Source organism: Rhizoctonia solani, chromosome 5 (assembly GCF_016906535.1).
Source record: "Rhizoctonia solani chromosome 5, complete sequence".
NCBI classification, from domain to species: domain Eukaryota; kingdom Fungi; phylum Basidiomycota; class Agaricomycetes; order Cantharellales; family Ceratobasidiaceae; genus Rhizoctonia; species Rhizoctonia solani.
This window is the reverse complement of record NC_057374.1, coordinates 1,224,894-1,243,073: the sequence shown is the minus strand read 5'-3', so window position 1 is coordinate 1,243,073 and position 18,180 is coordinate 1,224,894. Positions and strand designations below refer to the sequence as shown.

The 18,180-nt window shown below is 46.9% G+C and overlaps 6 protein-coding genes across 6 annotated transcripts; 3 read left to right on the top strand and 3 right to left on the bottom strand.

Annotated features, from left to right (window-relative positions):
• Nucleotides 1-1,342: 1,342 nt before the first annotated feature.
• Nucleotides 1,343-3,134, bottom strand: RhiXN_09206 (uncharacterized protein; the record flags this gene model as incomplete). Its single annotated transcript, XM_043329022.1, has 8 exons — nucleotides 1,343-1,585; nucleotides 1,638-1,739; nucleotides 2,008-2,206; nucleotides 2,255-2,314; nucleotides 2,364-2,398; nucleotides 2,454-2,636; nucleotides 2,692-2,782; nucleotides 2,842-3,134. 8 exons carry the CDS (start codon nucleotides 3,132-3,134, stop codon nucleotides 1,343-1,345), a joined length of 1,206 nt encoding a protein of 401 aa, XP_043180468.1.
• A 259-nt stretch (nucleotides 3,135-3,393) lies between these two features.
• On the top strand, nucleotides 3,394-4,037 carry RhiXN_09205 (Dual specificity phosphatase, catalytic domain; the record flags this gene model as incomplete). The annotated part of the gene is made up of 5 exons (XM_043329021.1): nucleotides 3,394-3,489; nucleotides 3,537-3,569; nucleotides 3,623-3,747; nucleotides 3,808-3,931; nucleotides 3,984-4,037. The coding sequence occupies 5 exons, from the start codon at nucleotides 3,394-3,396 to the stop codon at nucleotides 4,035-4,037; spliced, it is 432 nt and encodes a 143-aa protein (XP_043180467.1).
• Nucleotides 4,038-4,112: 75 nt separating this feature from the next.
• On the bottom strand, nucleotides 4,113-4,688 carry RhiXN_09204 (uncharacterized protein; the record flags this gene model as incomplete). Its single annotated transcript, XM_043329020.1, has 4 exons — nucleotides 4,113-4,254; nucleotides 4,303-4,363; nucleotides 4,416-4,536; nucleotides 4,596-4,688. 4 exons carry the CDS (start codon nucleotides 4,686-4,688, stop codon nucleotides 4,113-4,115), a joined length of 417 nt encoding a protein of 138 aa, XP_043180466.1.
• Nucleotides 4,689-5,166: 478 nt separating this feature from the next.
• RhiXN_09203 (rhamnogalacturonate lyase) lies at nucleotides 5,167-7,998 on the top strand (the record flags this gene model as incomplete). The annotated part of the gene is made up of 17 exons (XM_043329019.1): nucleotides 5,167-5,306; nucleotides 5,361-5,661; nucleotides 5,710-5,858; nucleotides 5,916-5,996; nucleotides 6,057-6,152; nucleotides 6,213-6,270; nucleotides 6,327-6,352; nucleotides 6,408-6,424; nucleotides 6,483-6,543; nucleotides 6,603-6,913; nucleotides 6,963-7,052; nucleotides 7,113-7,221; nucleotides 7,274-7,282; nucleotides 7,332-7,565; nucleotides 7,619-7,632; nucleotides 7,693-7,771; nucleotides 7,821-7,998. The coding sequence occupies 17 exons, from the start codon at nucleotides 5,167-5,169 to the stop codon at nucleotides 7,996-7,998; spliced, it is 1,953 nt and encodes a 650-aa protein (XP_043180465.1).
• Nucleotides 7,999-8,129: 131 nt separating this feature from the next.
• Nucleotides 8,130-12,405, bottom strand: RhiXN_09202 (ubiquitin conjugation factor E4; the record flags this gene model as incomplete). Its single annotated transcript, XM_043329018.1, has 20 exons — nucleotides 8,130-8,257; nucleotides 8,312-8,461; nucleotides 8,520-9,166; nucleotides 9,227-9,301; nucleotides 9,357-9,408; nucleotides 9,460-9,580; nucleotides 9,634-9,751; nucleotides 9,804-9,895; nucleotides 9,946-9,987; nucleotides 10,157-10,359; nucleotides 10,411-10,534; nucleotides 10,587-10,685; nucleotides 10,737-10,853; nucleotides 10,910-11,011; nucleotides 11,076-11,183; nucleotides 11,231-11,639; nucleotides 11,690-11,840; nucleotides 11,889-11,967; nucleotides 12,019-12,309; nucleotides 12,364-12,405. 20 exons carry the CDS (start codon nucleotides 12,403-12,405, stop codon nucleotides 8,130-8,132), a joined length of 3,150 nt encoding a protein of 1,049 aa, XP_043180464.1.
• A 1,056-nt stretch (nucleotides 12,406-13,461) lies between these two features.
• Nucleotides 13,462-18,132, top strand: RhiXN_09201 (rhamnogalacturonate lyase; the record flags this gene model as incomplete). The annotated part of the gene is made up of 25 exons (XM_043329017.1): nucleotides 13,462-13,586; nucleotides 13,651-13,951; nucleotides 14,000-14,128; nucleotides 14,203-14,282; nucleotides 14,332-14,510; nucleotides 14,558-14,574; nucleotides 14,722-15,046; nucleotides 15,096-15,188; nucleotides 15,244-15,352; nucleotides 15,403-15,648; nucleotides 15,780-15,857; nucleotides 15,917-16,073; nucleotides 16,127-16,165; nucleotides 16,216-16,353; nucleotides 16,396-16,629; nucleotides 16,676-16,692; nucleotides 16,744-16,862; nucleotides 16,912-17,078; nucleotides 17,136-17,189; nucleotides 17,243-17,394; nucleotides 17,450-17,518; nucleotides 17,577-17,593; nucleotides 17,644-17,792; nucleotides 17,848-17,953; nucleotides 18,002-18,132. 25 exons carry the CDS (start codon nucleotides 13,462-13,464, stop codon nucleotides 18,130-18,132), a joined length of 3,231 nt encoding a protein of 1,076 aa, XP_043180463.1.
• Between the last annotated feature and the right edge of the window lie 48 nt (nucleotides 18,133-18,180).

Here is an 18,180-nt window from a genome sequence, read left to right as displayed (position 1 = left end):
AGCACTATCTTGTGGAGTGTTGTTGTACATGTGTCAGCATAGAAAGAACGCCCTCTCGATCTACATTAACAAATGTGGAATAATATCAGATTTATAATTCCAAGTTATCAATGCAAATACATGTGTGCAAATTAGTCGCGAATGGTTTGCGGGCTGCGCAGCGACCGGATAATAATCGGACTGGTGGAGTAGGGTAACCTAGCTGTGGGCAGCAGAGCTCATGCTGTACCCTCTCCATTCATAAAGGAGAAAAGCTTTCCTCGAACGATGGTAGCGTATCTGATAGCAATCTAATACACATAGTACATCGCAAGCAATAAAGTAAACCCAAAGTGGAAACAAAGAAATGCAGCCTCAACACATGCCCGTCGATCAGAGAACGATTATCACAAGCACAAGGTACCTTGGAAGCTTCTAACATCTACAACCTATTCTCGGCCTGCAATGCCAAACCTGGATCTCATGATTGAGGGGCCAAGGACATACCCCAGGCGTGCCCAGTCCGTGACGGGGAGGGGGAGCCAACAGATTGCTTGAGTGACCCGGGTAGTCTATATTCAGGTCATCAAAACATTGAGAAAATGCAAACAGAATGGCATATTGGTCATCTTTCGACACCAAACCCCTCGAGTTTCCCGAGGATTGATTCTGCAACAAAACATTTTGGGACGTGTTTACACAGGAGATGACCCAAAATGATCCAAGTAGTTGCAGATTCCTAGTAACTACAGAAGGATAAACATGAAGCCAAGCATTGGGACGAGGGTACGACCAAACAACTTTTACCACGGCAAGCACGGACAATGGGAATAGCCCTGTCCGTCACTTGTTACGAGGGAAAATATTGCGCGTCAACCACACGCTGACCCAAAAGGCCGACAAAATGAGCATCCCACTAAAGCGGATGCCACCCGCTCAAGGGTAGCCCCGACGACTATAGAAGCCAGCAATGCAATAGAGCCAACCGAACATAACTCCCTGAACCTGAAGCAGGATTATAACAGCGAAGCCGCTGCTATACCGTGTCAACATGGATTGGATCAAGAAAGTATGAGGTTCTCCAATGCACCAACCTGTATAAAGGCCCGGCTCGCCGTTCATAGGGCGTGTTTCCCGTGAGGAGGCGACGTTCGCTTTGTGAGCGAGGGGGAGGAGGGAAGGACTGAACACTTGAAGTGATGAGAGACAGCAACAAAGTGTGCTTTATTTATACCCCTCGGCCGGTGGTTCGTGCGCAGAGATGAGTGATCGTGGTTGCATTGCAAATACAGTGTCAAATAGCTCCACATGTCTGTCCCGCGCTTCCATAAGGACCCGGAAAGTTCTTCCGAAGTCCGGTAAATTATTCGTGGGCGGAGCCGATTTGAAAATGGCGCACAGACCTCCCCGTGCTATGCCACAGTTCGGTCCCGGCTGCCCGAATCGCAAGGATGTGGTCCTCAAGTGCTCGCTCGTCCAATAGCGCGTGAGTTGATCCCTGATTTGGGCTCGACACTTGCTCTCCCGTCCTTGTCGACCATACTCGAATCTTCTTGTCGATTCCAGCCGCAGCAACAAAGTCACCAGATGGAAAGACCTCGAATCCCTATTGCAAGGGGTGACTTGGGTAAAATGCTGATTGGTTCAAGTAGACTCACCAAGTCATTCATATGCGTATTTTTATGCCCAATAAATTCCAGCAACGGTTTTGTCTTGCCGCCTGGTTCCGTCCGCATGAAACGCATGTCGAAGCTTCGCATCTAGCCACTCCCTGTAAGCTTGTCGGACATGATAAGGCATGTGCGCATACATCTCCCTTTGCCGCTGCGACAATCATTTCCCAGTCTCGGTAGACTTCCACATTTGTAACCATGGAATCCATTTTTACCAAGGAGACCCCGTCGAAACCGAGTCAGATCTCAAATCAAACAGCCGGACTGTACCCGACCTTTCGCCTGTGTAAACGATATCCTTCTGAAATTCAGTTTCTATTTTGGAGTGCTTTTGCTCTAATAGAATGATGCATACCTGTCTCTTACATATACTCATCACATCACTACCGGTGTGCAGCGTTCGCATGCCCATGCGGTTGTCCAGATCCTGGACATACATGGCTTTACCATGCAGCCCGAGAGTTGCAGAGCCTGTTTGTCCGTCTGACTCAAATACGGCCGTCCACAGGTCATGAGCCTTGGCGGGTTCCAGGATAAACGCGGAAACATCGGCTCTGCGCTTGCTCAACCAAAATAGCGAGATGTACAAATACGATGCTTACTCTTGTGTCACGTCAAGTGCACCAACCATAACCTTGGCGTGTGGTCCAAATGAAGCAACACTGCAGATCTGAACAATTGGGAACCATTCTCAATTCGACGGAAACTTACAAGACCTTGTCCTGGATTATGTTGATTGCAGTAATCTTCACATGGCCAATTTGAACGTCCCAGTCGCTGTCTTATGGTACCTGTACGTACCTTGGTCATGAGACCCATGTCACAAAACCACCGCACTGGACTAATATAGATTCCGTTTTCATCAAAACGGCCACTGTGGAAGGATCCGGTTTGGGTTTCCTGGGCGTCTGAGTGTGGTTGGCGAATGAATATCCAGCCTCTATCATCGCCTGCAACCTGATAACCCTCAGGGTCATCGCTAACCTGCGATTGTTGTAACTTTGTGAATAAATGAAATATACACTTTTTGAGAGCCTACCGCTAGAGCCGTTATTCCACAACCGGGACCGAGTGGAAGCTCCTCCTCTTTACGCAATCGAGTCCGTGATATGGCGCACGATTCTACTTGACTGTTTATTCTTTTCTCTGAGCCCGGTCGTGAAAATTAAACATACGCAACCAGGCTTACTGAAACATATGACTTTTCTTTCCATAAGACATTGCGGGGTTCAATCTCATCGTACGAGTCGCAGACCATACATTCGAGCCTTGTATAGAAGGCCTAGGGAGAGTTGAACCACCACCTGACGGGAAACCGTAGCCACTGATACTTATTTTCTTCTGCTTCCCCCTTGAGTTATCACCCGGTCGTTGCGAGTTGGCCTTGTATCCAGGAAGAAGATACTCCGGTGTAGAGCTCGTAATGGGGAAATATCGATTGCGCTCGGGGTCATAATAAAACCCAGGTAGATTAAGAGACATTTTTAAACATCCAAGTCGAAATCAAACTTCAAGGCTGAGAATTGATCGAAACTATGGCGCTTAGCGTAAGATGACAAATCAGTTACCCCTATTGAATCAGGCAATCCGAAGCCTCTCGTTGGGCCCTTGTACTCAAAATGGACACGCGCCAACTTGTAGTGCTACGTGTATCCCACGACGACGGCCCCACCGTTGAATGCTATTGACTAAATCCAAGAGAGTACCAGTGCTCCGATTTTTCTCTTTACAATCTCGTACAATGACTTCGACTTTCAGTGCACCATCAATCCGTTACATATCCCCCACCGAATTGAGTGAACTTATGAAGAGTGGGAAGGAACCTATGAAGGATTATGTGAGTTATTTTTCCTGGGGGATCCTTCGCCCTAACTCAGTAAATAGGTTGTCATCGACGTTCGCGACGAAGATTTCCTTGTGAGCAATGTACCGTTATCACTTTGCCGCGTAAAAATAACTTATTCGCAAAGGGAGGAAATATCGTTGGTTGCGTGAGGGCGCCCTCGTCAAATTACCTTACTACCGTAGACAGCCTTATCTCCAAGACTAAAGATGTCCCCAAAATGATATTTCATTGTGCTTTGTCGCAACAAAGGTTTTTTTTTTTTTATCTTTCAGCTTGTTGGGCACTTATTTTATGTCCGCCGTGCACCAGGGGGCCCAAGGCTGCGAGGGTTTACGCCGAAACTCGTAATAATAAACTTAATCCCGGCGAGACACCAACACAGGAAATCTACGTCCTCCGTGGCGGATTTACGGAATTTCAACGATTGTTCAAGGTGCGCAGCCTCAGTATACTAGCTGGTGACTCGGACCCTAATAATGCGATAGGATGACCCCGTATTAGTCGAAAAATGGAGAAAGGAAGTGTGGCAAGGGTATTAGATAGGGAAATGGGTGCATATACGTAAGATGTTGTGGTGTAATTCATTCCAGGGATTTCGGATAATAACATAGTGTTTACGAGCTACTTGTCGAGGCTTCAGAAGGAGGATTTAAGTTGTCCCTCCGTTTGAGCTTTTTGGCGTTCCGCTCTGGATAGCGTTCTGCAATTGTTCTCATTACCCTTTGCTCCTTCGACAGGGCAGAACGACATGTATACCTATACACTAAGACATTAGAGCGTGAGATTGTTGCATAAAGAACTTACCATGAAAACGAAGAGACCAGGACGAAGGTTCCGACCGCCCAATGACAGCTTGTCAAAATACCTGTCGATTAGGGTCAATTCGAAGGTTAGGCACGTGAATGCCGTCTACTTACTACGACTGGAAATGAACCTAATCCCTCCAATGCCTGCACCTGTTCCAATACCATACAGCAAACTTTCTCTAGCACATGGCATGGACGGAATACGCTTAAAATCCTGCACTGGGTCAATCCGCTTTCTTCCAAATCCAAATTAGATAAACACTTTATCGGAGAACGCGGAATGATGCGCACCTTTAATGCTTCAAGTGTACGCGAAGTTCCAGTTCCTGGAGTCGTCACAGTTCCATCTGCGTCCCCTTGGTTTGGATCTATAGTTTTGGACATGTCGTGGTTTATGAAAGGTGTCTTCCGAAAAGTGAAATGAAATGAGCATTGATCATCGTGTTACATGTTACACTATTAACTGCATTTTATGACAGCCACAGCACTATTGATTAGTGCTAATTATTCTCTAGGCCGTTAACGTGGACCTACTTGTATAATACACATGTATCATCAATTGAGCGTCTATAGCGCTAGCGTCTTGATTCTGATCGGAGTTATATGGCTGGCTAAAGCTGGATCTCCGTCGCGGCCCGCCCGTGCATAAATACCCGGTTCTTGATACCCAAAATGGGATTGCGTGCTCGTGCGCTACGAATCACTGTCTTATCTGGGCTATCATAAGACCTGAACCATACGGAATTATGCCTAAGTTCGCTAAGGAGTCGCGTTCTTGGGAATTCCTCGTTCATTTCGCTCCGAGTGGTTACGACTTATTATAAAATCCAGAGGCGCACCAGAATAGTGCCCATATGCATGAATGAGCCCCTCTGCGACTGTCATGTTCTGGGTCTTGCCTGTCACAGTCACCTTATGTTCCTTACCGAGGGCTATTACGGCGTTGTCTGTTAAGGAAACATCCACGTCGTTCGAGATTAGCAATGACAGGCTTTCCGCTAGGTACGATGCCAGTAGCCCCGCAGAACATCGCTAAGTTATTCCGAAAATATTCAGCATGCTCAAATCATCCGGCAATATTGTGAGTCTGTCGCTTGATGGGAGGAGTCTCCTAGGAACCGGCAAGGGCCTTTATTTGGACTGTTACTGCACTCCCGCAGGATTCTATACACCCGGATCGTCGAACCCGAAAGTCAAGTCACTTAGTGGTACGGACTCTACTGGGACTCCTTGGGGTGGCCTAGTACTTCAGGACACATACCCAGCAACTGGTCAGCTATTTGAACAGTACTGGTTCCTCAGGGATGGAGAAGCTGGGCTACACTCATTCAGCCGGGTAGCCTATTATAATGAAACAGTATGTTCCGCCATGAAATATGTACCAAATATCTGCTTAATTTGTCAGACCCCATTCCTTCGCGACCTCGGTGAACTCAGAACATTATTCCGCCCGACCTCAAACCTGTGGACGCATATATCAACAAACCGTCAACACTGGGCACCACTACCGTCTGCGGAAGCTGTTTCCAAAGAGGTTGTAGTGCAAGATGCGACGTTAGTGATGTCATTCGCTCTATTTTTAGCAAAACCATGACCCAACTGGCCCACCAGGTGGTATCTCGGGAATACACCCAATGATTCTTATGTTCAACAAGAAGCGGATTACTTCACAAAGTACACTTTCGCGGATACGTGGGTGTTAAATCAAAATAATCATCTAGTCTGTTTGATTTTGATGTCTTGTCTCGCTAGCTGGCGCGATCACAAGGCACATGGGCTATATGCAGATGGGTCCACTTCTAACGGTACGACCTATGGAGCTTGGCTTGTAATGAACACAAGAGATACGTAAGTGATACTTGCTAGCCATCGTAGGAATAACAATAATAATAATGTGAAGATGTATAGGTACTTTGGAGGACCCGTTCACAGTGACTTGACTGTAGATGGAATAACTTATAACTACGTGGGTGCATTATAAAGCACCACTCACGATGTCATGCCTATGATAATCTTATATAGATTGTCTCCAATCACCATGGTGATACGTATGCATAATTTAGTTGAAACAAAGAAGTCTTACTGACCAACTTCATGCGGTAGTGCACCTAACATTACTCGTACGTTACTCTCTGTATCTTAAGTTCTAATGCGCACGTATCCACTAATCGCTCTCAGATGGATTTGACCGTACTTTCGGACCATTCTTCTATTACTTCAATTCTGGCGAAAACGAATCGTATGTATGCATTGTAGCATACGAAAATTGCAACAAACAGACGCATTATTCTATTGTAGGCTCAACGCTCTTCGAGATGACGCTGAAAAGTACGCCGATCCTGAATGGAACGCCGAGTTCTATGACTCGATTGCTTCCTCTGTGCCTAACTACGTGGCCACATCTCACCGGGGTACCTTTTCTCTTTCCGTCAATGTACCCACGGGAGCAAAAAGACCCATTGCTATCCTTAGTGTAGATGGCCTCGACCCGCAGGATAACGCGCAGGATACCACCGCATATCAGTACTGGGGTGACGTGTCAGATGCTGGGATCCTTACCATTCCACGAGTGAAGGAGGGAGTTTACAGGCTTACAATATACGCCGATGGTAAGCTGGTTTTAAATTATACGCAGGTAGTTTTAACGGCCTTTCTTAGGTATCTTTGGCCAGTACGAAGAGGACGGCATTGTGATAATAGCAGGAAAGATTACAAATCACGAAGCTAAATGGACACCAGAGTCAGCGGGTAAGTGATCAAATAGTGGATTCAGTATCAATAAAGCGACGTTGATACCGTGGCGGACAGGCAAGGAGCTTTGGAGGATAGGGAGTCCCGATAAGACAGCAGGAGAATTCCGACATGGTTTTGCAGGAGACCCTTCTCATCCGCTACACCCGCAAGAATACCGCATATAGTGAGCATTATCAGGGTTGCACAAATCAATGATGCTGACTGGTTTTTATTAGCTGGGGACAGTAAGTACCGAAGGGTGTGCTTGAAATAAGATTGATATTTGGCTGCCAGGTGGGACTTTCCAACCGACTTCCCTAATGGTATCAATTATACCGTCGGGGAATCCGATGTCGCCCAAGACTGGAACTATGTTCATTGGAGCGTATTCGGACCCTCGTATACTAGGACGGGAGCTGTTAGCACCAACATGAACAATTGGACAATTAATTTCGAGCACATTGATCTAATTGACACGAGATCGACCGGAACACTCACTATACAACTTGCTGGGGCAAAGTCTTCCAGGTGATAGGTAGTCTATTTAAGCGTACCAGAAACAAACTAACCAAGTTACTCAGCGGAAACACAGATGGTGAGCTCTACGCACTGGTGGCACATTCTTGACTTTCAATAACCTACCTCAAATGTATAGTACCCAGTGGTTCTCTGAGCAACTTTACACTGCAAGCCTATATAAATGACCACGGACCACTGAAATTTGATGTCCTATGGTAGGAGTACTTTACGTCCATATTGATGTAACGCTCATAATCGGTCCAGGTATCAATCGAGTAGCTGTGCGGTTCGTTCAGGTATATCGTGCTACAATATTGCTAAGAAGCTTCCATTTCCTGGAAGTTGGCTGAAGGAGGGCTGGAACAAGGTCATACTTTCATTGCCATTCAATAAGAATGCAGTCTATGTCCAGTACGACGCCTTGAGGATGGAGTTAGATTAGCCAAAATGTTAACGTTGACACCTATCCCAGTATTTTATCACGACTTGCACCGCTCGTTTGCTAAAACATTCAGTCTAAATATTAGGGTTTACTGCGGAATAATACATGAAAGAAAAATAACAGATAAAATCTTATGTAGCCTCGTCAACCTCCATCGGAATCTCGCTTGTCCCCACGGCAGCATTCTCTAGGGCTTCCTTGAGTCTGCCATCACGCCTCTCTGCAAGCCAAGTTTCGATCTTTGCCTTTAACTCCACGTCTGATAGATACCATCGAGTTAGGATAAATCTTGATTTCAATCGCGAAGACATACCTGGTACAACCTCCTCGATCTTCAGTGGCGACCTGTTGAAAGGATCCGTCGTGTCAGATAGCAAGTGGGCCTTGATAGTAGAGCGGTCCACAGTGGCCTTCGAAGACGGGAGAATGACCGGATCGCGCATGAGAGTATACATGAGCGGATCTGCAATAATCGACGTTTTAAGTATATCGGTCGCAGCGACCCATAGTTTGACACTTACCCATGAATTCGTCAGGAGCGTCGCCCAAGTCATCTTCCTGCTCTATCAAAACCTTAGCCTCCTCTACGTTCTGAATGAACGCCACAAATTTCTCGATTTCCGTTTCGGATTTGATACTATGCTTGCGAACGATCCCAGCCGCGTTTAAGAACACCTCCTTTTTGTAGCTGCGTCCTTCGCTCGCAACGGCTTGGATGAAAGGTGCCTCTCCCGACAGATTTAGGAAGATTTGGAAGATTTCGCCCAAGAGAGCGCGTGGCTGGAATCGATACTTCTCCATGTCCTTCACGTGTAGCGATGAACAGCGTGGCCCACAAAGCATGTCGATGTTGTACGACAACATAGCAGCCAGACGATCTACGATTTCAGGCCTCAAGAACGCTGCTTTAGTCTCCTTGGTAAAGTCACGAAGAAGCCCAACGGTGGATTTTCCTAGCGTAGCATACGAAGCAGCCATCCCTTCGTATTGGCGGAAGTTTTTCTCCTTTTCTCGGCGTTCTTCTGCAGGGAGCGCATCCCATTGTTCCTTATTTGCCATCAACTGCTGAAGCTGCTTGATAGCGGCCAATTTGGTGAGAAGTTCGTCGAGCAGGTATGTAGCATCGTTCATAAGTAAGTTCGCGAAGCGGACGAACTTGTCCGAACCCCTATATTAGACGGGACAGGTCAATAGGCCAGACCAAGGCAAGGGGGTATGTAAAGCTCACTCGGCTGCTTTGAGGAGAGTATCACGATGGTTTGGATTATTCCATATCCCTCGGAGAATGTATGCAATGTTGCGTCTGCAGCCTGAGTATTAGAGGCAATCACAGCCGACACTTGACTCGGTTTTCATACCTAGACTCAAATTTGTCATAAAACTGAGTGCTTGCACCAGTTTGCTCCACCTCTAATCGCTTTGTTAATTATGGTCGTATCACCAAGCAGTTCGGAGACTCACCAACGTAGAACCACATTAATGACGGGAACAGATGTTGCAGAGCCAACGGGTGGCTATTGAAGAGTGCTCCAAGCAGACCATCACGCTCACGCCCAATATGTATGGATCCGTAGAATAAGCCCTGATCCAATGCCTGAGTTAGCTTTCCCGCCAAATTTGGCGGCATGTACCAACCTGGAGTATCTTGGATTTCAGGAACGGATTCTTAATATACCATGTAGATGATAAGAACGTCAGGGCAAATACTAAGAATTCCGTCCTCAGTGTGGTATCGAGTAAATCAGAGCGATACCTGTAATCGAGCGGTGAATATCTCGAATCTTTCTCCTACTGATAGAACTCACTTCATGATGTAGATATAATAATCTACTACATCTTCGACGAAATACTCTGGTAGTATGCGGAACTCATCGGGAACTTGTTCGGCAAGGGCAGACTATATGCACTGCGTTAGTTACTACCCACGAGCAGATGCTAAATACGCACGTCATGGGTTTGCTCGGGTATTGGTGCGTAGGGTCGACCATTCTTAATATCCAAACCATCATGAAGTTAGTGAATGCAAGATTACGTTGGGTAATTTCTGGGTCTTGCAGTTGGACTTCATAAGTGAGTAGCTCTCGTTGGAATTTTGTTTTGTCAGCCTGAACGCGATTGTAGGTCAACTCCGATTCTCAAGGCCCCTGGAATATCGTACCTTGACACGCTCGATCCGTGCTTGATGGAGGGTCTGTTGCGGCCCTGGAGGGACTTCTGCTGCTTCGGCCGTTTCAAGCCACTTGTCAATCTCGCCCAGGTGCTTGAGGATTTCTCCATGAGTAGCAATAGTACGGATGATTCCAAGGTGGTTGTAGCCGGCACACAGGAAAAATATATCCGAGATGAAGTTTTGTGGAGTGACTAGACCGTACAAATAAGTCACTGCGTGTGATTGAGGCGAGACACCCTCACCTCCATTCTGGGCCACGCGTTGCTCCCATGCGTTTACTTCCTCTGCTGTTGCCTTTAACCTAGTTTCTTCGGCAAGATTGATACGGGTGGTCATAGCGAAGTATTTAGCATCAATACGGTCGATCTAGGGGCAGAGGAGTTAGAATATATTTATGCACTAGAGTTTGTGTTATTACTTTGCTGTACTTGGCATCCAAGAATGGTTCCGCAAATCTGAGTAGAGCTGCTTGCAAGTTGATCATAAACGCATCCGATGCAACCGTACGCGGGTCAACCTGAAGGGACTGCTCAAACGCATGCTACCAGAAACTCATAGGTAAACTCACGTGAGCACCAGCCCTTTTCACATTGATATTTAGCACCGTCGAAAAGTATTTGAGCACCCTTTCTCGAGAATCTGCCGATGCGCGGACAATTGCATTGAAGACGAGGAAAAGGGATTGCTGAGAGGTTTAATGTAAGTGCTTGCCCTGTAAGTATAAATAGCCCAAAAATTCACCTGGAGGTTAACTAGGGTCGCACGCAACGTAGTATCCACGGCCTCTGCATTTTGAGATGTTCGCTTATCTGGCTCTGGGTAATAGGATTGGGCGAGAGCGGGCTATTACGCCGGTACAAATATGACCGTCAGCTTATATTACCCGAATCAGAACAAGTCTACTAACCCATTCCCGGCCAAATATACCCATGCGGGCCAAGGGTCCCAACAAAGAGGCAAACTCGACCTCATGGGGAGTTACATGCTCAGGTAACCAATTTGGCAGCCGAGGGAACTGGACAGAATAAGCAAGGCTCATGTCACCTTGGCGAGTCGACTTACCGCCATTGCTACATTTTTATCGGAAACAAGAGCTTCCAAGGCACCTACTACGGCCCTCCACTCTGATCCCCCGCTCCCCAAACCTTCAGCAGGTAGTGCGCCGATGACCATGGTGATTATAGGTCCAAAGATTTCATCCATCCCATCATCAGCAAATCTTTTGGCAAGATCTCCTATAAAAGCCTCCACGTCTCCAGCACCGAGACCAAGCTCTGTCGACCCGGCATTAAGTGGCGCAGAACTGAGGCTTAGAAGGCTGGGAAGAAGCTCCTGGGCCCCAAGGACCACACCCTCGGGTTGAGGGAACATGCCGGGATCTTGTAGCGTGAAACCAGCATAGGATACGACGAGCTCGCGCAACTTATCGAGTATTTGCGTTGCTCGCTGCAAATCAGCTAAAGGTGGGGGTCTCCGTGAAAGTTGGGTTCGTATAGTGTGTATCCTCTTCCAGCATCCTACAAGGTATCCCAACGAGGTTTCCAGTGGGGGTAACCCACTAGGACAGTAAGAAGTTCGGGATCATCAGTCGGACTACGCGGGTCGAGACTGAGTCGGTCGATTATCAGCCTGTCTGCGAGGTCGGCCTCCAAAGGGATCGGTTGAGGACGGGCTGTCAAAAACGTTTATATTAATGCGGGGCTGGTGTCGAGTATCGTACCTGGATCCTCCTCTAGTAGTTCGTTTCGCACACCGCGAAGCCATGTAATAGTCCATCCTGACTTTTCTGCCTGCTCTCTCTGCCCAAATTGTTAGCGCTGGGGAATAGGGCGGCTATGGGCACAGGCTACATCCAACGTAACATTGAATACTTTCCCTAGTGTTTCAGATTCCCATTGAGGGAAATTTAGTGGGACCGGTTGCGATTGTTTAACTGGCGATGGCTTGGCAGGTTCGGGGGCGGGTGAGGCAGGAGCGGCGGGCTTGACAATAGGTTTAGGCTTAGGTAAAGCAGTGACAGGAGTATGAGCAATGACAGGTTTGGGAGCGGCCGGTGGTGTGGCCGGTGTACTCGTGGAACCCGAAGCGGCTGGCGATGCTTGTCCGCCACCGCCAAGTCGAGCAAGGCGTTTCAAGCGAATCTAAACAAATAAATTTAGTATTTTGCGAGATATACGCGCGTCCATGTCACACACTCGTTCAGCATCTTCTTGTGGTGTATTCAGCGGAGCAGACATAATCTTCTAGTTGGGATACGTGACGACAGGCTTGCGGTGGTGCAAGTACGCGTCGAAGGGGCGATTCTCGCGTAATACATGCCCTGAGACGTGCTTCGGCGCTTGTGGTGACCTCCACTCTCCCACCAGGAAATGTCCTTGTTCAGCCTAACTCGGTCTTTGTTTTCGATAGCTGGAAATGTCAGGTCTTTCTCTAGTACTCCAGTAAACCTTGCCGGCTATAAACTCAAGACTCATACGGGCACAAAGAAGAGGTGGTCGACAATCGCGAATGGAATGTTTAAACGGGTATGTGTTTCGTCTATGTATGCGACCATCGTTGGATATTGAGTATGAGCACAAATCAACTAGGGAAAATGTGGGAAAAGGCATCTTAATACACATATGCCTGCCTCAAAAATCAACGCACTGGGTGGGACGGTCATATCGACTAGGACACAAGCCAAGCATCTCCGAAGACTTCTGCCAGGTTCATAGAAGAAATCGGCGAGAACAGTGGTCAAGCTGAAGAAAGGACCTGCTAGTAGTTCAGGAACTCTGTGCGTTGACAGTTGTAGCCCCTTGCGCCTCTTCCTAACCAACATCTTAAAGCGTTGTTTGTAGCAAATATTTCAATCAAAATTTTACAAATATCAAACAACCGAGTACCAATTCGCATATTGTGACCCGCTCTTAGTTTCCTATATCTACAGAACATTCCTCAAGGATGGCCCAAAGATTTGCGCATCCAGTTACCCGCAGCAAATTAATTATCCATTTTTTTGTCTTGCCCCTGGCTCACGTGATGCCGTAAAGTCAAATCTCCCAACCACATGATGATCCCTTCCCAATGCTGGTGCCTTCCCGGACCGAAGTATGTTATTTTGACGGCCCGCGCGCCCTTCTCTGATCCTTAAATGCATACAAAGCTGCTTCTTCGCCCCAAAAGGTTATTAATCCGGAGTTTACATGGCACTCAAGATGACCCTCGGCATAATACCCAGCGCGGATTCATAGGCTGGACGTATTTAAGGCGTACGGCCCACGGAGATACCGTATCTTTGAGCTCAAACCGACATGGGGCCCCACTTCAAGTCCAGTTTATTGGCTCTGTTCCCACTTGCGTGGCAGGCAGCTGCGACACTGACGTTGAGTGAGACATCGACGACGTATACCTTGCAGAACGAACGTCTCAAGGCTGTGTAAGTCACGAATATTCCAGCCTATCCAGCTCTGAGACTATATTGATACCGCTTGAAATGACAGTGTTGCTAAACCAGGCGGTAAGATCACCGAGGTAACTCTCGATGGCACATCCTTGCTTGGTCCAGGTCAAGGTCTATATCTCGATTGCTACTGCACACCATCCGGTTTCTACGTACCAGGAAGCTCCTCGCCAACCCTCGAGCTCCTCAATGGGACAGATTCAACCGGAACCAAATGGGGTGGTATTGCTTTAAGAGAGAATTATAAACCTACCGGACAAGTCTTTGAACAACTCTGGTTCCTGCGAGAAGGAGAAACAGGCCTTCATGCGTTCACAAGAACGGCCTACTTCAACGAATCAGTAAGCAGCTGTCATTCGGCTGGGTACCACTACTTACTCTGCTTTCAGGTGCCATTCTTGCGCAACCTACAGGAGCTACGCACACTTTTCCGCCCAAACACACCTCTTTGGACACATTTATCCACCAATCAGAAGCAGTGGGGGCCTTTGCCGTCCAAGGCTGCAGTAGCTTCTCAGGTAGTTGCCCAGGATGCTACGTAGGTTTTTCACTTTTTGAATATCACCGTAAACATGGCTAATATCGCTTTCAGTGGTACCTTGGCAATACTCCGAATGATCCTTACGTTCAGCAAGTTGCTGACTACTTCACAAAGTATACGTTTGCGGATACGTAAGTATCGAATGAATTGGTACGCAATTGGCTCTGATCGCGCATTTAGCTGGCGCGACCACAAGGCTCACGGCTTATACGCTGATGGTTCCACGTCGAATGGAACTGCTTACGGAGCTTGGCTCGTGATGAACACCCGGGATACCTACTTTGGAGGCCCGATTCATACCGATTTAACCGTGGATGGATCACGTATAATTACATTGTTTCCAATCATCACGGAGATGGGTAAGTCAGATAGTTGTTCAATGCCATTTGATCAAACTATTGGCCAGCACTCCCAACATTACCCGTATGAATCCATTCCCATATCTTAGGAATATTGAAATACTAACATATATTACAGACGGATTGATCGTACTATGGGCCCTTTTACTATCATTTCAACTCTGGAAAGGGAGCAAGGTATGCTTTTACTTGATTCTTCACAAACGACCAGCTTGATTCGCGTACTAGTCTTTCAACCCTTCGAGCTGATGCTGAGAAGCTTGCGGATCCTACCTGGAATGCTGCATTTTACGATGACATTGCATCGCACGTACCCAACTACGTCACCACTTCTGGCCGTGGTACATTCCAGCGAAAATCAACCTTCCCAAGGGCGCGAAAAGGCCAATTGCTGTGCTTAGCGTTAGCGGCTACGACTTCCAGGCTAACGAAGTTGACACGAAAGCACTTCAATATTGGGGCGACATTAAACCAGATGGGCCATTTCGATCCTCGAGTAAAGGCGGGCAATTATCGGCTAACGGTTTATGCGGACGGTAGGTTACAATGCTCCACGATCAAGCATTTAGTTTGACGTCGCCTCAGGTATTTTCGGACAGTATATTCAGGACAACGTTACGGTCAAAGCTGGGATCGTCAATCCTGCCATAAAGGTTACATGGAAGGAAGAATCTGCTGGTAAGGATATCATTGCTATCTTCGTATCGGTAAATTTGCTCATCGAAAACCTCAGGCACGGAACTATGGCGTTTGGGAACACCGGACAAGACATCAGGGGAGTTCCGCCATGGGTTTACTACTGATCCGAAAAAGTCACTCCATCCAGAGGAATACCGCATATAGTCAGTAAACTTCCACTCTGTGCCTTGGGTGACTAAAATTTGGGTTTTAGCTGGGGCTATCACGATTTCCCGACCGACTTCCCCAATGGCGTTAATTTCACAATTGGGAAGAGTGACATCGCGAAAGACTGGAACTATGTTCACTGGAGTGTCTTTGGACCGAGCTATACTCGGAAGAACGCGGTTTGGGATAACATGAATAACTGGACGATCAACTTTGACTATTCTCGCAAAAAGTTAAAGGCTAACTCGACCGCGACTTTTACGGTCCAATTGGCAGGCGCCAAGACCGCAAGGTGAGTGTTTCCCTGCCCAGGGGCTTTTGATTGGCCTTGGCTGACTGAGGATGTGTTATTAATAGTGGTAATACTGATGGTGAATTGGTTAGATTTTAGTTTGTTTTATTCACTACTAATTACATTTGCAGTGATAATGGACCATATACCAACTTCGATTTGAATGTGGTGGTAAATGGGAATGCACCACTACCATTCCATATTCCTTGGTAAGAGCATCATATCAATGGGTCCCAAGTTCACTGCATTAATGCGTTATTGCGTATAGGTATCAATCTAGTAGCTGTGCTGTTCGCTCCGCCGTTTCCTGTTACAACCTTGGAGAAAAGCTGAAATTCCCAGAGTCTTGGCTGAATAATGGGAAAAACTCTATTGTTTTGAGTTTGCCTTTCAATGCAACTGATATTGAAACGGCAGTTCTTCCAGTAAGTTGAAGCATCCCGAATTCCAAGTGAGATTTTCTAACACATGTCACCAGGCATCGATTTATGTGCAGTATGATGCTCTGCGCCTCGAAGTCAGCTGATATGTAAACAACAACCATGTAGTATATACTTAGAACTTCAGGTACATCACCAGCGTGCCAAAAATGACATTAGTTTACCCTGGCCTTGTGAGGATCCAAAGATAGAAGCAAATACTCCAGAATTACCCCGGGCCGCATCGTTTCTCCGGACCGGAGCCCCGCAACAACCCAAACTTTCTGTTTTCCGACTTCTATTTGAGCATTAATACAATACTATAAAGGCATACGGGAGTAATCAGAGCTATCCTAACCCCGCCAATACTTCGCCTCATGAAATCCTTGGCTTCGGATTTGCTTGGTCGTTGGCGGTTGGAGCATCTGCCAAGTCAATTTATGAAGCTTGCCAGTCAACTCAGGGGAAGAAGCTCAGTCCGACGGCGGGGTGCCCTGTAGGCGAGTACAATACTACCTGCGTTGACATGCTTAAAATGCTGAGGCTCGCCAACAGGTACCAAGTATGTCTCTTTGAACGACACCAGGGCGGACTTCAAATCTATTCAGGAGGCGGTTCTCTCGTTGTGAGTATACCGCCAAATTTTTGATAGGTTCCGTACTGAAAGACAAAATAGGCCACAAGACACGTCACCACAATGGATTTTGATTGGGGCAGGCGTTTACAAGGAGGCAGTCAACGTCACTCGTAAAGGACCCACTACTCTTCTTGGCACTACCAACCACGCAGATAAATGTATGTATATCTAATCCTCGTTACCCATACATACTCACGGCTCTCACAGATGTACAGAATCTCGTCACAGTATACAATACGACGTTCATGAACCAAACGACTCAGACGGCAGAGCAAGATAACGCAGATACTCAAGTCCTCACGGTAGCTCCCAACAAGTGGTCAACATGGACTGGAAAGGGTTTCTACGGAGACACGCCTGAACCAGTACCCAATGTGAGTCAATGCATTCTATGTTGGGCTAACTGTCTAACAATTTTCACCCATCGTAAGGAATGGGGCTGTACGGACTTCAGAGCATACAATATCAACTTTGAGAATCGAGCAGTATGGCGCCCCTTAAATCCCTCAGCAAAATCATTGATCGCTTTTCTCTCTAGGCAACAAAAGCAGTAGGCCCTGCCTTAGCTGTGGGAGTGGCATTCGCCCGAGCTTCTTTCTACGGTTGCACGTTCAAATCTTATCAAGACACCGTATTCATAGGGAAGAATGGATCTGCGGTATTCAAGGGAAGTGAAGTTGCCGGTTCAACGTAAGTTTTCCTCACGATATATCTATCTTTCTGAATTTAACAAACCATTTCACAGGGATTATATATATGGATTTGGTACAGCCTATTTTCTTGAAAGCACTCTGTCGAACCGCGGACCCGGACGGTAAGCGTTAGTTTCCCTCACAGGGACACTTCTAAAGATAAATTTCTTTAATTATCAGCCTCACAGCCTGGAAAGGTTGGTCGTATGCGCTTTTAATACCATGCTCTTTGCTAATACACGGATAGGTGACGATCGCTATAAAAATAAGAATGGGGTGTACTTTGATAAATGCCGGATCACCAAGTCTCCGGATGCCGATCCTAGTCTAGATCTGGTTGGAACTATGGGGCTCGGTCGACCGTGGAATAACCTCTCAACTGTCGTGGTTATGGATGTAAGTGCTATGAATACTTATTCCAACATCGGTGCCTTACACTCTGAGTTTTTAGACCTATATGGACAACACTGTAATGCCAGTTGGGTACACAATTTGGGGGTCGACCGATCCCCGTTTCAACTACAATGTAACATATTTTGCCGAATACAAAAGCCACGGTAGGTGACGCGATTATAACTTAAGCTTGGGACTGATACTTGTATTAGGTCCCGGATGGAACGCTACAGCACGGAATATTTCAATAGAAAGAATTTTGACTAGCGCAAAAGAGACTAAGCGATTCTCACTCGGGAGCATCTTTGGCGCAGACCTTAATTGGATCGATTTTTCATACTAGACCTCAATACTGCTCCCAGAGCTTCTCATGGGGTAATTCTCCCTTGTA